We start from the raw sequence: 16,334 nt of genomic DNA on the forward strand, positions 1-16,334 counted from the left end.
ACCGCCAGGACAAAGGCAACTGAGACGCCCCTCTCAGCCCTCAGGTCCCAGATCCCAGGAAGGAGTCCTGCAGCCCCTCGTGCCTACTTTGCCTGCCTGGCGGGGTGTGGGAGTTATTTTCTAAGACCAGCCCCCAAGGGTTCCCTTGGGGATAAAGCCCTCACGTGGCTGATTTGCCTAGCACTAAGTCAGCAGCATCGTTGCTTGGTTCTGTTCTTCTATGTCCTTGTGTTGACTCTTCCAGTGGCATGTGCTGGCGGTCCCTGGGCCCCCGAGATGAGGCCTCTGTCCCCCAGAAGATAGCCGTGACAAACTGGCTTCTCACTGGCAAGAACTCCAGGCCTTTCTGTAGTGTCATGATGCCACAGAAGTTGTCAGAGGAAGGTCAGCGACCCAGAGCAGCAGGGGCCGGGCTGGGACAGGTGGGCCCACACAGAACATGGTGGGTAACAAGACCCTGAGCCGGGGGCTGGAGTGATAGCACAGTGGGTAGAGTATTTGCCATGCACGCAGCTGACCTGGGTTCGATTCCCAGCATCCCAGATGGTCCCCTGAGAACTTCCAGGGGTAATTCCTGAGTGCAGAGTCAGGAGTAACCCCTGTGCATTGCCACATGTGACCCAAAAAGAAAAAAGAAAAAGAAAAAGTAAAAGTCCCTGAGCCTGTTGGTGACAACCCTGAGGGACCAGGCCCTAGGCACGAGTCACCTTGCAAAGGTCTTGGGCTGACCCCTGGACAACGCTGACTGCTGGCCACTAACATTCACTTACTCCTGAGTTCCAGAGAAGATCTGAAACTATCCCATGACCTCACTAAAAATCAACCCAATTGGAAGCCATTATCAATGAAGTGTGTCAACACTTAGGTTTCCCTGTAGACCATGATCTGAAATCTCTGAATTGCCTACATGTCCAATGGGTGCCCTTGAAAATAATGTCAGAAAAGGTAGCTGGAGTTCTCTACACTCACTGCCCTGGCACAGAGGTGGGACTCATGTTTACACAAAGCAATTCAGCTTGCATGGGCACCTCCTGGCTTTCGCTCTATTTCCCTAAACGCCTATCCTTTGTTATTCTCAAAACCACATCACATTTACATCAAACAGCATTTAAACACAACCCATTCTTGCAAGACGCTGATTGCTTCACCCTGCCAATTCTTATTTGACATGGTTTTTATTTTGACTCCAATTAACTTTCCACGGTGTTTTATTTGACAGTGTCATTGGTCAAATGTTGCTGCATGTAAAACAACCAAAAAAGAATTCCTGGAATCAGAATAGAACATTTAGTCTCATAAATGACTTGTATTTAAGGAGTGTGGGTGGGGGGAGGCGGGGTAGGTTGTCAGAAATCCTGGCCCACCAATTTGTAAAGATCAGGCTTTCGGTCTAGCACGTGACAAGTCAAAATAGTTAACTGGGCTATAGGGGCATGGTTTGAGCCAAGAGAGACTCTTGAATTTTGAAACAGAAAAAGAAATTCTTAAGAAGTACTTAGCTGTACTATTAAACACTTTAGTGAAACATTTTTAGTGAAAACCCTGAAAGGTCCTGAAAGAGGAAACCTCAGTTTCCCCTTGCCAACAAGAGGGGAGCCCACAGCTTCCCCTCACCAACAGTTCCATTTCTCCCCATTGTCCAACCGCACCTCATCCCCAAGGCTCTATCTTTAACATTCCTGGAGTTCCCCAGGACCACATTCTTCTGTCCCAGAACTAGCAGTCACAAAACTAATGGAGGTGGCCAGAAAGACAAATCAGCCTGACCACCCTGCAGATTCCCCACATCCTCTGTGATATTTGTTGATTGATGCAAAGGGCTTTTTAAAAGGCTGACACAAACCCTTGCTTTTAACTCGGTCCTATATTAAGCTTCTCCCCACTTGGGGAGCTCCTGCTCTTTTCTCTTCTACTTTCCAATAAACTCCTACCATCCAACTCTGAATCTGAGCATCTTTATTATTCAATATTTTCAAGAATAAAAATGAACTTGAGAATCGTGAATGAACATAGAACCTGCGGCCGCTACTTCTGCCTCACCTACATCATTTGGGGGCACGTCCGGGATCACACATACAGCAGAAGAGCAGTAAGCATGCCAGACTGGAGGTCTCTGTTACCTGTTTCTCTCTTTCCGGATACCTAGTCCTATAGCCCTGTCAGATAAAATGGGCATCCACCCACCAGTTAGAAGGTGACCAGCACTGCATGGCTGTTTTTAAGGTAGATGAAAGGTCTGTCCAAATTCCCTTCTCTGTGAGCTTCACTTTCCCCTAGAGAGTGGAATGTCACAGTTGAGAGAGTCAGGTTCTTTTCTGGCAACCCCAAAGAGCTGTCTCTGCTCGTTTCCTGTCCCAGCGGCCTGAGAGGGGCATGAAACCTAACCACAGTATAAGAAGCCTGGGAAGGTCTCACCTGGGCTTTGAGGCTCACATCCAGTCCTCCAGGGTATGTTCTGAGACATCTTTTTCTTAGTCTCCATCTTCCAGTCACCCATAAGTACTCTGCCCCAAGACTCTAGATTCGATCCTCCTCTCTGCAGGATCCTAAGGCATTTTCCCTAGGACTAACCCTGAAAAAGCCTGTTTCCCTGGGAGATGGCCCAGAGGCCAGTGCTCCTGAGCCCTGTGGCAGCACAGCCTGCACTCGCCCTCCTGGCTTTTTGTGCCACAGATAGTGCAGTGTGCAGTGTGCAGGCAGCAGAGGCCGGAGAACCAGCCAAGTCATGGGTGGCATGCGAGATACTCCTATAGGGGCGAGTGGGGTAGTGACCCAACCTTCCTCTCACTCACAGCTCTATGTCATTCTTACTTAGTCCCCTTCCTCCTTTCTCCAGGAGACAGTTCAGATATTTTGCTCAGAACATGGGAGCTGACTCAAACTTCCTGGCACCTACCTACCACCCCCTTTATTTGGGGCTAGTGCCTGTTTATATTAGCTCAGGGCCCAGAGCTGGTATTTTTGGCACCCAGAACTTGTTTGCCCATACAGAACAGGTTATTCCAGACCCCTCCACTGGGTCTAACACCTGTGCCTAAGAGGAGTGGTTCTTCTCTCCTGGACAGGCTCCCATATGTGGGAAGCACAATGACCTTTATATTGCCAATTTTGCCCTTGTTGTAACGCAGGGCACTTTTGGAGGGAGTAGGCCTCATGGCTAAGTCTAACAAAATCTGTACTGCAAGGTTCGAACCCATGTGCAGAAGGGGGAACGCTCTCCTCCCCCCCATGGGGTTGCAAATAGGGACTCTGAGGACACTCAAGCATCTCCTTATTCCTACAGATGGGGATGGCCCCCTCAGAATCACTCCCAAGGCATGCATCCAGAATCACTCTCTTACAGGCATCCGTGAAAATTGTAAACATCCTGAGTGGGGGTGATAACCGGCAAGAGAGATTTGACCTATTAAGGGTCTGTCCAGCATACAAAAGAGAGACCCAGGCACACGAGGGTCTATGGGGCACAGAACGCTCCTGGCAGAGCCATGGAGGTGTGTGAACCCAAAGTATGTCATGCAAACCATCTACTGTGCGAAAGAACAGAGATTAAGGAGGGGAAAAGGGTAATAAAAGAGTAAAAAAAAACATAACTCTGAAACCCACAGATATTGGAGGATGTGGCAGCAAAGATGAAGAGGAAGTGGACAGAGAGACATAGCAAACCAGCAGAATCTTGCAGTACCCAAGTTGGCAGCTGAGCAAACAGAGGGAAATGTCTGGAGGAGAAGATATAGGCCCCAGAGTGCACAACACATGGGGCTTGGTGGGAAAGCCGTGAGAAATATCCCAGGATGTAGTGTCTGGGCTGTGGTGGAAAATGAGATAAATGCCCCAGCATGCACAGAAACTAGGGCCATGGTGGGAAAGACATGAGAAACATTCCAGCATGCACAGCAACTGGGTGTGGTGGGAAACCCTGGGAAATGCCCCATCATGCACAGTGACTGGGTGTGGTGGGAAACCCTGGGAAATGCCCCATCATGCACAGCGACTGGGTGTGGTGGGAAATCCTGGGAAATGACCCAGCATGCACAGCGACTGGGTGAGGTGGGAAAGCCCTGAGAAATGACCCAGCATGCACAGCGACTGGGTGAGGTGGGAAAGCCCTGGGAAATGGCCCAGCATGCACAGCGACTGGGTGAGGTGGGAAAGCCCTGGGAAATGGCCCAGCATGCACAGCGACTGGGTGAGGTGGGAAAGCCCTGGGAAATGGCCCAGCATGCACAGCGACTGGGTGAGGTGGGAAAGCCCTGGGAAATGGCCCAGCATGCACAGCCGAATAAGGGATATGGTGGGAAGAATCTTCTAATGCTTGCAACGCTAACCTGTAAGGGAGACGCCCCCTCTGACCTATGAGATACCATTGAGAAGCAGAGGGGGTGCCCTCGAGCATTATTCCAGATATTTCTGCTGGCTGAATAGCTGTGTTCACCTGAGGGTGGGAGTCCCCTAGAATAGGCAGGATGGAGCTGGCATACTCTCCAAGGAGCCAGAGACCCCCCCCCAGCCTATTGGCAAGTGGGGGGGGGCAAGGATGCCAGCTGTACTGCAGACTGCAGGGGCTGGAAAATGGCCACAGGCTGGCCCTGGCAGGCTCCCTGCCCCAAAGCCCTAGAACCTTCCCAAGGTAAGCAGAGGAAGAACCTATGGGTCACATGCCAAGCATTCAACTTCCTTCGTGAATATTCTTTTACATTTCACAGCACATTTTTGTCTTAGAACCTATTTCCCTTCCAGGTCGGTATGTTGATGAGTGCACAAATAACAGCAGAAATGTGCATGCCACGGGTTGCAAATGTTCCTGAACTGCCGTTATGGACAAGGAGGCTTTGTCCATTCACTCTGCCCACGACACTGTGTAAACAGCACTTTCGGAGAGGCACAGAGGTAGTCCAATGAGTAGGGTGGTTGTCTTGCACGCAGCAGACCCGGGTTATATCCCTGGCACCCTACCTGTATGCATAGTCATCCCCTGTGCCCCACCAGGAGTGACCCCTAAGCACAGAGCCAGGAGTAAATCGGAGCATCTCCAGGTGTGGCCCAAACAACAACAAAACGTCACTTTCAGTATTCTAGTGCTCCTTGCTAGAATATAGGACACAATTAACTTTGAATATTCATCTTGTATTGCACAAGTGCAAACTTTACTTACTATTCCTAGAAGTGTTTTGAGACTTCTTTAAATTTCTCTACATGGGCAATCAAGTCCTTTGCAATTAAAGGCTGCCTCTTTTCCAGTTTACATGCCATGAATTCCTTCTCTTGCTTTACCAGCAAGAGTCTCCAGTCAGAGGTAACACAGAGGTGGCGAGGACAGCGGCCAGCATGGTACTGGCCTTTCCCTAGAAGCCCCCTCTCAGTTGGCAAGTTTCTCTGCTTTCCAGTTACATTGTATTAGTGCCTGATGGTGGATAATTTTTTTAGCATCTCTTGAGATGATCACATGGATTCCCCCCATTTAGTTTGTTCATAAACAGAATTGTTTTCTTTTCCCAAATAATCTACCAGTGTTCCCTTACCAGAATAAATTCCATTTGTTTATAATATATTATCCATTTTATAGGTTGCTAAACTGGATTTCCAAACTGTTTTCTATTTCCAGCTATGTTTAAAACAAATGCATGGTGACAGTTAAATTTTTACCTGGTGTCCAGGCCCCCATAGTGAACAGGAAACGCTTCTTTCCTCTTCAACAGGCTGTAATGCTTTGGGGTACACAGTACTCTTCCTTCTAAAATGGGTATTTGTGTGTATGTGTGCATTGTTCTTTGTGGGAATATTCTTAACTCCGAATTAAATTTTAATAGGTATAGGGCCATGGAGTACAAATCTTGTGTGAGGTCAGTAAAGTGTATCTTCGAGGGTCATTGTAATTTTACCCGAGTTCTCAAATTCACTGGCCCAGTCTCCACACCACCCTCCGAGCAAGTTTCACTGTCTGTGGTGTCGCAGCCTCTTCCGCCAAACAGTTCCTTCCTGTTTTCTCTGTCCTCTCCTCATCAGTCTGGTCAGAAATTTCTCAGGGTTATTGGCCCTTTCCAAGAAATAGCTTCTGCTTTCATTGATTTTTCTCCGTGGCTATTCTGTTGTCTTCTCTTGCCTGTTTCTTCTGGAATACTTTTAATTGAATTTGCTCTCTTCTTTATAGCTTCTTAGACAGAATTTGAGATCACTGCTCTGAGACATTTCATCTTTTACAGTCGTGGTATTTAGTGGCATAAATTTCCCTCTAAATGCTGCTTTCCAGCAGAGACCAGCGAATCACACTTGCAGGCTGGAATACGACATGCTGGGCCCTAGTGGCAGTCCAAGGCTGCCTCCCCACTCCGGGGGCAGAGTTGATTGGCTGCAACAGAGACCAAATGGCTCACAAGTCCATAATGGTGCTTCCAGGGCCTTTTCAGAAAAAGTCTGCTGGTTCTTACTCTAAAGGAATTACATGCATTTTTGTGCTCTCTTTTCATTATAATCCAATTTAAAATCCTTTACATTTTCAGTTTCAATCATTTAGAAGTGTGTAGTTTCCAGAAATTTAGTTGAGCATTTCCCAAATATCTTTCTCACTTAATTCAACAGTGCCAATTCAACAAAGAACATAGATTGCATTACTTAGATTGCCTTAACTATGTCACAATTTGTTTTATGGTGCAGAATATGGTCTAATTTGGTTCATGTTTGATGTGTGCTTTGAAAGAATACATATTATTCTTTGGGGTGGGATTTTTTTCTGTCAGTTAAATGAAGTAGTGAAATACTAATGAATTTTTAGACATTCTTTTGGTTTCATCTGTTATTTCAAAATGTCTGTTGGAAAGCCCAGCTTAACTGAAAAGAAGCTCTCGGCCCTATCAATTTAAACCTCTTGTATTCTGGAGCTCTCACATTAGCTGCATGAATTAACTGTGTTGCCATGGCCTCTTTATGAAACCACCTTGACCATTATGAAATGCCTTTTCCTCTATTCCCCCGAAGGTTCCTTGTTCCAGTCTCCTTTTCCTGGCACTAGTATTACCCTCCTGCCTCCATCTGATGGGTCACTGACCATTCCTCTACATTTAGCCAGTTTGCGCCTTTAGAAGCACCGGTAAGTAGAATACAGTTGAACTGTGCTTGATTGCTCTAACAACCCCTTCTTTGGGGGTGGGGGAGTTGGGGCCACACCCAGCTTATTTCAGGACTTACTCCCTGCTCTGTGTTCAGGAATCACTCCTGATGGAGTGCAGGGTTCTAGTAAGTGGTGCTGCGGACTTAACTGCTTGGAAGGCAGACATCGCTCTCACCTCAAACCCTGCTTTTAAACTGGGATGTTTATTCTCTTGTATTTTATAGGGTCATTCATACAGTTACGTTTAAATTTCACAAGTCTGTTTTATTTTATCTCTTTTAGTTTTCCCCTTTTGTTTCTTTTTCATCATTGCATTGGATCAAAATTACTTACGATTCCCTACTATACTTTATTGATATAAAACCTGCTTTGCATGTCTGATAATAACTACCTAACATTGTATGATATTTCAAAGAGTTTCCAGAGACCATTTTAAAAACAAAATCTAAGTTCTTCATCAGTAAACGGGTCCACCACAATTTTGGAAGGGGGAGAAGGGACAGATTGTTTTATTCTTTTATATTTTTCTGCAACTCTTCACTTCCCTTTGTGAGCAGAGTTCTCAGAGCTTATTCCTGGCTCTGTGCTTCTATACAGGATGTCAGGGATCAAACCAGGATCAGCCGCAAGCAGGACAAGCACCTTATTTGCTGTACTATCTCTCTGACTCTCATTTCCTTTTTCTCTCTTTATAGCTGCTGGGAGGACCAGAGAACCCCCTGGTGACACTCTGCCCAACACCCAGGTCTGGTATCTCAGTGCTCAGGTTGGTACTCCAGTCCTGTCTGGGACCGTCAGTGCTTGGGGACCACCGTATACACGCCAGGGTTCTCTGGGGTCACCAGAGCCACACCAAGTGGTACTTGGGGGTGGGGGGGTAGATTATGGCATAAAGAGTCAAACAGAGAAACACACATTGCCCTATCTCTGAGTCATATCCCCATCCCTATTCTTAATATTAGTTGGAAGAAACCATTGCCCTTATTAATATAATATGCCAGGGTGGAAACAATGATCCTATTCAATCATTTTCTCTACGTTTCTCAGCGGGAGAATGGAGTAGACTGAAATCCCTTCCTGCCCCTGGCCTGTGACTGGGTCCCTGTAATGACCTACAGCCCTTCACCAGAGGGTCCGAGGCCCAGGTGGGCCAGCACTTACCATCTTCCTCAGCTCCTGGTTGGAGATGATGATGACATTTGGTGGGTCCCCGATGGCAGTAGCAGCACCCCCTATGTTGGTGAAGATCACCTCGGCAACCAGGACATGTCTGGGGTCCAGGTTAAGGACCTCACATAACCTGCCACAAACAGAGGAAGAGAAACTATGCCCTCCACCATGGACGCCTAGGACCCCTTTTATGGGAGAGAAACACACACACATGGTTATACATGCACACATCTGCACACAAACACACCTGTGGCAGACGGGGGCACGCACAGAGATGAAAGCATGTAACCAGCTACAGCCGCTGCCAACACACACTCGCTCCTCTGAGAGTAAACCCACGGCCTCTGCCCAATGGCATGAAAATGTCCCCATTCTGCCCCCAGAGCCCTGCCAGGAGGGAGCCCAATCACTGTGTGCGGTGCCCAGTGGGGGGAAGGCCCTGGCTGCCTTCAAGTCAGGGTTGGGCTGAGAGCAGAGGGTAAAATATGACCATAGTCATAGCCACGACCATGACCACAACAACCGCAACCAATGACCATAGGCACAACCAAGACCATAGCCACAGCCATGACCACAGGCACAACCAAGACCATAGCCACAGCCATGACCACAGCCATGGTCACAGACATGACCATAGGCACAGTCATGGCCACAGGCACAGCCACAGCCATAGGCACAGTCATGGCCACAGGCACAGCTGCAGCCAGAGCCACAATCACCACCATGGCCATCACCACACCCACGGTCACAGTCACGGCTACAGTCATAGTCACAGCCACATCAGGGCAGTCTGCAGCCCAGGCACACCAGCAGACAGGAGCCCAGCACAGGCCACTCTGCATACCTTATAGTCACAGGAGTGAAGAGGAGCGATGTGGTGACGTTGTCCAGGAAGGCAGAAAGGATGGCCGCGAAGAGGCACAGCATGATGACCATGGCCCACACCCTGCCCCGGGATAGTCGGTAGGCCTGAGACACACACAACCCAGGGTCAGTTGGGAGGAGGAAGAGGCACCTTTTCCTCAGGACTCCGAGACTAGGGCCTGCACATCCCCACTGGCTTTTCACCCCAGGGCCTAAAACACTGTCGCTGTCGCTGTCATCCCATTGCTCATTGATTTGTTCGAGTGGGCACCAGTAACATCTCTCATTGAGAGACTTATTGTTACTGTTTTGGGCATATCCGGTACGCATGGGGAGCTTGCCAGGCTCTGCCGAGCGGGCTCAATACTCTCGGTAGCTTGCCGGACTCTCCGAGAAGGGCAGAGGAATCGAACATGGGTCAGCCGCGTGAAAGGCGAACGCCCAACCGCTGTGTTATCGCTCCAGCCCGGACCTAAAACATTTGCTTTAAATGGTGGGTTCCCTGTTACTGTTACTGTTCATTTCTTTCCCTCCATACACAGAAAAATTAGTACATACAATGTGTGCATGCTGATAGTCACTGTGGCACTCGGCCAGGCTAGGGAAGCATCCCAATGCCCAGGGACAGAGTGGACACTGATGCTGTGGCATATAGACACGGTGGAACATGCTCAGTCACAAGGATGATGAAACCAAACAATTTGCTGCAACATGGATGGAACCGGAGGAGCTTCCGTAAATCAGAAGGTCAGTCATCCGTGGTATGCAAGATGCCCAGGGAATGGCAGTTAGCAAAGGAGGCAAAACACAGGGTGGGCCTGGAGGGGGAACACCGTGTGCCTGAAAGCCCTTACTGCGGTCATCAGGTGTCTGAATAAAAGAGGGGGAAAAAAACCTACGGCAAACAAGGATTGTTCTATAGCCCAGTAACCAAATAATCCTCCTAGCATTGACTTGATTTACTAAGTATATGTTTAAGAATATAGACTCATTATTAGAGACCAAAAGGGCATGCCCTGCCACAGAAGCGGGGCGGGGTGGGAGGGATGAGGTGTGTGGGGGGAGGAGGGAGGCACACTGGGACATTGGTGGTGGAGAATGGGCACTGGTGGAGGGATGGGTAGTGAGCATTGTAAGACTGAAACGCAAGCACGAAAGTTTGTAAGTCTGTAACTGCACCTCACGGTGATTCACTAATAAAAAATTTTTTGAAAAAAGAATATAGGCTCATTATTAGCACATAATAAAATCTACATCAAACTTACCTTGACAGCACAATAATCGAAAAATCCAGTTTCAGAAAACACAGCCACTAAGATCATCTAAGGGGACAGAGAAAAGGAGCCAAGAAGCAGTCAGCTGATCCAGGGAGGCGGGCCCGAGCCCCCTGCTCCCTCCCTGGGGCACCCTCCCACTCGCACCCTGAAAGCTGCTGCCCAAAGGCTGGGGGTCTGTGCAAGGAGTCCAGGGGTCTATACCCAGAGTCTGGGTGTCTGTACTCAGGGGCCTGGGGGCCTGTACCCAGGGCCTGGGGATCCATACCCAGAGTCCCAGGGTCTGTGCCCAGAGTCTGGGGGTCTGTACCCAGAGTCCAGGGTCATATCGGGCACCTGATCAACCCCTCCGGTCCTCCCCCAAGCAAAGGGCTCATGGTGCTCTGTGGTCTAGTCGGAAACGGGGCTGTGAAGGCAAAAGCCTTGGGGCCAGACACCAGGATGGAATCAGCCCCAAGCTTCCAGCAGCACCCACTGCCCCACCAGCAACAATGGAATGTTTCAGACTTTCACACTGGCCCAGTTTTGCACCCTAACATCGCCCAGTGGACCGTCACGCCAGTTTGAACAGACAGCCGTGCCCTGGACTCGCACAGTCTGCCTCATGGTGTCTCCCCTGATGAGCTGTGTCGGGCAGGAGTCAGCGGGAAGTCCCAGACTCCAAATGGGCCCACCAGGCTCGTGACCAGCCTGAACTTCCTAAGCTCATGCCCACGGGTGGAAACGGCCCCTGCACTGCACTTGGAGGCAGAAAATCCTGGTTTCTGAATCATCTCTTAGGAGCAGTTTAACCTTGCAAAATGTAAAACATTGAAACCTCTACTTCAGTTGTCTTGCCCTCACCCCAGAACATTCTGCTCCTCGGAAAGTTAGATCAGAATATTCAAAAATGTAGCTCAAAGAGTTTGGGAAACAAGGTCTTGTAGATGACCCTCTAAACGCCACTGTGGACTCCTTCAGGCTGCCTCACCTAGAAAGACAAGCTTGGGTGGCTGCAGCCAAACCCTCAGATGGGCAGGGCTCACGTGAGGGGATGCTGGGGGCTTATCTTTTGGTTTGGTTTTGCCTTTGGGGACCACACCTGGTCATGCTTAAAGGAGCTGAGCACAGAACCAGGAGTGATACCTGAGCACAGAGCCAGAAGTCAGCCCTGAGCACAGAGCCAGAAGTCAACCCTGAGCACAGAGCCAGGAGTCAGCCCTGAGCATAGAGCCAGGAGTCAGCCCTGAGCACAGAGCCAGGAGTCAGCCCTGAGCACGGAGCCAGGATTCAGTCCTGAGTATAGACCCAGGAGTGAACCCTGAGCACAGAGCCAGGAGTCAGCCCTGAGCACAGAGTCAGGAGTCAGTCCTGAGCACAGAGACCTAAGTGATCCCCAAGTACAGAGCCAGGAGTTCAGCCCTGAGCACCGCCGGGTGTGGCCCCAAAACAAAACTAAGGAAGAGAGAAGAGTCCTGGGTCTGGGCTGCCCGCTGTGGCTGGAGGCTGGAGTGTTCTAGACCAGGGAGGAGAACCTTCCTGCTGGCCCTCCACTCCGGTGGGCTCTGGGGAGCCGTCCGGCTATCCAGGCAGTCACCAGGCTCCACTTGTTCTAGTGCAGTCAGACCAGCCGTCCTGCCCCACACCTGTGCACTGGTGCACCTGACCTCCTCCCCACAGGCTGGCACATGCACAGCCCAGGAGCCCCTGACCACGTCTGGACATCACTGGCCCACGCCCAGCTGCTCCCTCTGGATCCCCGGAACCCCTCTGCCAATCACTGACTTGTGTGGCACTTAGCGGCACTCATTTGTTTGGCACATTCCACTTTGCCTGGGAAGGGGAAGGTGGCGACTCAAGAGCATCGGGCGTGATTACTGCAAGGTCAGAACAGGAGCTCTGCTGAGATGCTCCAGCTAACAGGGCCAGCCCACCTGCCACCCCCCTGCTCCTTGGGAGAAATGAGTCAGACCTGAACAAGCCCTTCTCAGCCAAGCCCTGGCTAACGTTCATGGAATTCGGACCCCGTGGCAGGTGCGCCCAGCCCCCTTCATTTACCATGCCAAAGAGCAGCGCCAGCGTCTCGAAATCGATCCACTGCACCACTTGGGTTAGGCTGGGTCTCTGCAATCAAAACACAGGTTTGCCCGTTCATCCTGGGCTCTGTCGCCTGGCGTGGGGCCAGGAAATTGGGTGCCCCTCATCACAAGCTCACTAGTGGGCCAGCACAAAGCTGTCCCCGCCACTTAGCTCCCAAACAAGAAGATTCTGCCCCCACCAAAAAATGTTTCCTGTCCTTGAGGTGGCAAATGCCAAGCCAATGCGTGCCATGGGCAACGGCTTCTTAAAGCCGGTCCTGAACTCCCTGTAGGTCTGATGGGCCTTCCTTGGGGTAGGGGTCAGCTGACCCCCTGGAACAAGCCTGAGAGTGGGCAGGGATGGAGAGAACCCTGTGGGAAGAGAGAAAGGGCCCCAGGAGTGGCCATGGCGACATTGGCTCGAAACAAGCACAGCCGTGCTGCCCTCCTGGTTAGTCAAACAGTGGCGAGTCTCAGCACAAGTCTTAGGCTTTGAGGAGTGCCATGGGCTTATTCCGACTCGATTCAAAAACAGATTAGTTAATAGCAACTAAGGATAGATGGGCCCCACTTCCTTCCTGGGTCCAGTTCTCAATCTTGGAGTAGCCATGCAGAGCAGTTTTCAGAATAAGCCATAGCGTCCTGCAGTGTCCGTTCTGGGCCTCCCTCCACCAGCATCCCCGCATATGGGCCACTGGACCATCTCACACCCCACGAGGACCTGCTCCCAAAGCCCTTGACTGGGAGTCTCCTAAAGGAGGAAGAAACTGTCCCCCACATCCCCCTACGATCTCCACTGGGCCAGGTCACCACACTCCCGTTCCAAGGGCTGCCCACACCTGGGCCAGCATGGAGCAATAGAGAGATGTCTGTATTTGTGTGTGTGTCTGTCTGTCTGTCTGTCTGTACACTCGGTCTATGTGTTCCTGTTTTGCATGTGTGTATCTATGCATTTGCACATGTGTCTGTACACATGTATCTGTATTTTGCACATATACAGCTGAGCATTTGCACATGTGCTTGTACATGTGTATCTGTGTGCTGCACATGTAGCTGTGTCTGTGTGCATGTGCCTCTGTGTGTTCACATGTGTATCTGTGTGTATCTGTGTTTATATATGTATGTTTGTGTGAGTCTGCATGCATGTTTCTGTTTACACATGTGTGTACATGCCTGTATGCATGCATGTGACACGTGGAAAACACTCTTCAATATTGTCCAGTCTGTGAGTTCTGTCTTGAGCACAGCTCATGTGGGAATTTGGAAACAGTATATTCAAAGGACTGGCAAACACCTGCCCGTGCCTAGTTCTTGGCCCACCTCGGAGTGTGACTTTTCAGAGTGGTGCCCATAGGGTCTAAAATGTCACAACTTACGTCACCAACCACCGCCAGTGCCGCTAATGCCGCCAGGGATCCCAAGATGGCCGCCAGTGTTCTGTGGACAATCTGGAAGGGAAGAGAGGAGAAATGCGTCCCGCGCCTGGCAGTCATCTGCGAGGGACCAGCCGGCCCAGTCAGCAGCGGTCATCTGCAAGGGACCAGCTGGCCCAGTCAGCAGTGGCCATCTGTGAGGGACCAGCTGGCCCAGTCAGCAGTGGCCATCTGTGAGGGACCCACTGACAGTGACAAGTCTGGATACTGCTGTCTCAGGCACAGACACCACAGGGGCCCGTGAGCCCACCAGGCACCTTCTAAGGACAGCTGCTCTGTGTCCTGGGAAAGGGGGCACACGCCACAGAGGGAGGAGTCAGGCTCAAGAAAGTCCTTGAGAAGTCAAGAGTTAGCGTCATTAGTCATGCACCATACAGTTCCCAGGCCACTGGGCCGTAGGTGCCCCAAGAGAAATCAATTATTCCCAATTACCGAGACTATTATTAGATCAAGGGAGCAGCGCTGGACAGTCCAGAGTGGCCTCACTGTCCTCTCTGATTCACCAGAGTATCTTCTGTCCTACTCATCAGCCCTCATGGCTCATACAGGCCAGGAAGGAAGGCAAAGTCTGTGGGGACAAGGGACATCACCGGCAGAGGCAGGAGGGTGCAGTCACCAAGGAAAACACTGATGGCTTCCTTCAAAGTCACTAAGCAAATGGCCCAAGGATTCTGTTCCCAGAAATCCTCCTACAAAAATGGACAATGTCATTTTTAAATGCATTAACAGCCGTGATCCAGACACACACATGAATCTCGGAAGAGAACAGCATTCTGCAGAGATGCCTCTGGACCCAGGATCACCATCTAGTTTAAAAAGAAAAAATTTAACTCCAAGTCTAGCACCCTCTGAAAAAGTTTAGTATTTGATTATGCCACTGATATACCAAGAGTAGCACATCACATTCGATAGGGTGTAAGGTTGAAGACAACCAATCTTTTTTAAAAAAAATTTTTTTAATTTTATTGAATCACCGTGAGAAAGTTACAAGCTTTCATGTTTGGGTTACAATCTCACAATGATCAAACACCCATCCCTCCACCAGTGCACATTCCCCACCACCAATATCCCAGGTATACTCCCCTCTCCCACCCTCCCCCTGCCTCCATGGCAGACAATATTCCCCATACTCTCTACTTTGGGGCATTATAGCTTGCAACACAGACACTGAGAGGTCATCATGTTTGGTCCATTATCTCCTTTCAGCATGCATCTCCCATCCCAACTGGTTCCTCCAGCCATCATTTTCTTAGTGATCCCTTCTCTGTCCCACCTGCCTTCTCCCCTCCGCTCATGAAGCAGATGAAGACAACCAATCTTGATTTTTAAAAAATATATGCATATATATACACATAATATATGTATATTATATATATATCACTGTCACTGTATCACTGTCACCCCATTGTTTATCCATTTGCTCGAGCAGGCACCAGTAATGTCTCCATTGTGAGACTTGTTGTTATACGTAGATATATATATATATACATATCTATGTTGTTAGACTCAAACTCTAACAACATGTTAGTGATCTCTCATACAGGGGTTTAATGGCTCCAAGATGAGATACAACAGTTTTCACACACTTTCCTCTCAGGAAACCTTTTTGATCAGTTTTAGTCAATTATTCATAACAAGCAATACAAAATAAATTATTTAGCATCTCACTTTTTGGCAGGCTTGGGTGGCGGTGGGAAAATTCAAAATAATGGTGGAAAATAATAATGGTGGGAAGGCGTAATGGTGGTGGGATTGGTGCTGAAATATTGAATACAATCGATTACTGTGAAGAACTCCTTGAAAACAATTTTTTAAAAAAAATGGACCGTGTGCCCCACCCCGGCAGGGCTTGGAACAACCCTGAGCACAGAGCTGGGAGGAACCCCCTGAGAACCAGCAAACATGATCCCACCCTGCTCTGGCCCCCCACAAAGACAAAAAAAACTTAACCTGACTTTGTCACCAGGCTGGAGCAGTGCAGATGCCCCAGCAGCCTACACCAGCAAGCTCAGACCCAAACTGGGCGCGCAAGGCTGGCGCTGACAGACTCAGGGGACGCCCTCAGGCCTGGGACCCAGCTCCAGGCCGGTGAGCGCACGAGAAACTCACTGCAACATGAAAATGCTGTGCCCACCAGGGGCCGGGGACCCTCGCTGTCCGTGGGTCTGGCTGCTGGGAGCCGCAGGGGAAAGGGGGTCCCCCAGGCTCCGAGTCCCTAGGACTCCCGGGTAGGGATGGAGCCACGGCTGAGAACGCAGAGTCTAGGGCCTGGGAAGCAGCTCCAACCGCACCCAAGCTTGAGAGAACCCCGGGATCCCACCGAAGCCAACTGCACCTTTAGGAAGGAGCTAAGAATGCTTCGGGGCTACCCCAACAAGGCCTGAGGGAAGGGGGGTCCCTGCGGAAGTTCTAGAAGCTCAAGACTCAAGCT

At 49.9% G+C, this 16,334-nt stretch overlaps 1 protein-coding gene across 1 annotated transcript in view; it reads right to left on the reverse strand.

Moving 5' to 3' along the window:
• Positions 1-16,334, reverse strand: part of OCA2 (OCA2 melanosomal transmembrane protein) — a 107,795-nt gene that overhangs the window by 65,983 nt on the left and 25,478 nt on the right. Inside the window, exons 9-13 of the mRNA XM_055142743.1 lie at positions 13,847-13,918; positions 12,451-12,516; positions 10,405-10,461; positions 9,120-9,244; positions 8,267-8,405 (exon numbers count right to left, since the gene is read on the reverse strand). Coding sequence (XP_054998718.1) covers positions 8,267-8,405; positions 9,120-9,244; positions 10,405-10,461; positions 12,451-12,516; positions 13,847-13,918 — 459 coding nt within the window. The remainder of the gene's footprint in view (positions 1-8,266; positions 8,406-9,119; positions 9,245-10,404; positions 10,462-12,450; positions 12,517-13,846; positions 13,919-16,334) is intronic.

Source organism: Sorex araneus, chromosome 6 (genome assembly GCF_027595985.1).
Source record: "Sorex araneus isolate mSorAra2 chromosome 6, mSorAra2.pri, whole genome shotgun sequence".
Lineage (NCBI taxonomy): Eukaryota > Metazoa > Chordata > Mammalia > Eulipotyphla > Soricidae > Sorex > Sorex araneus.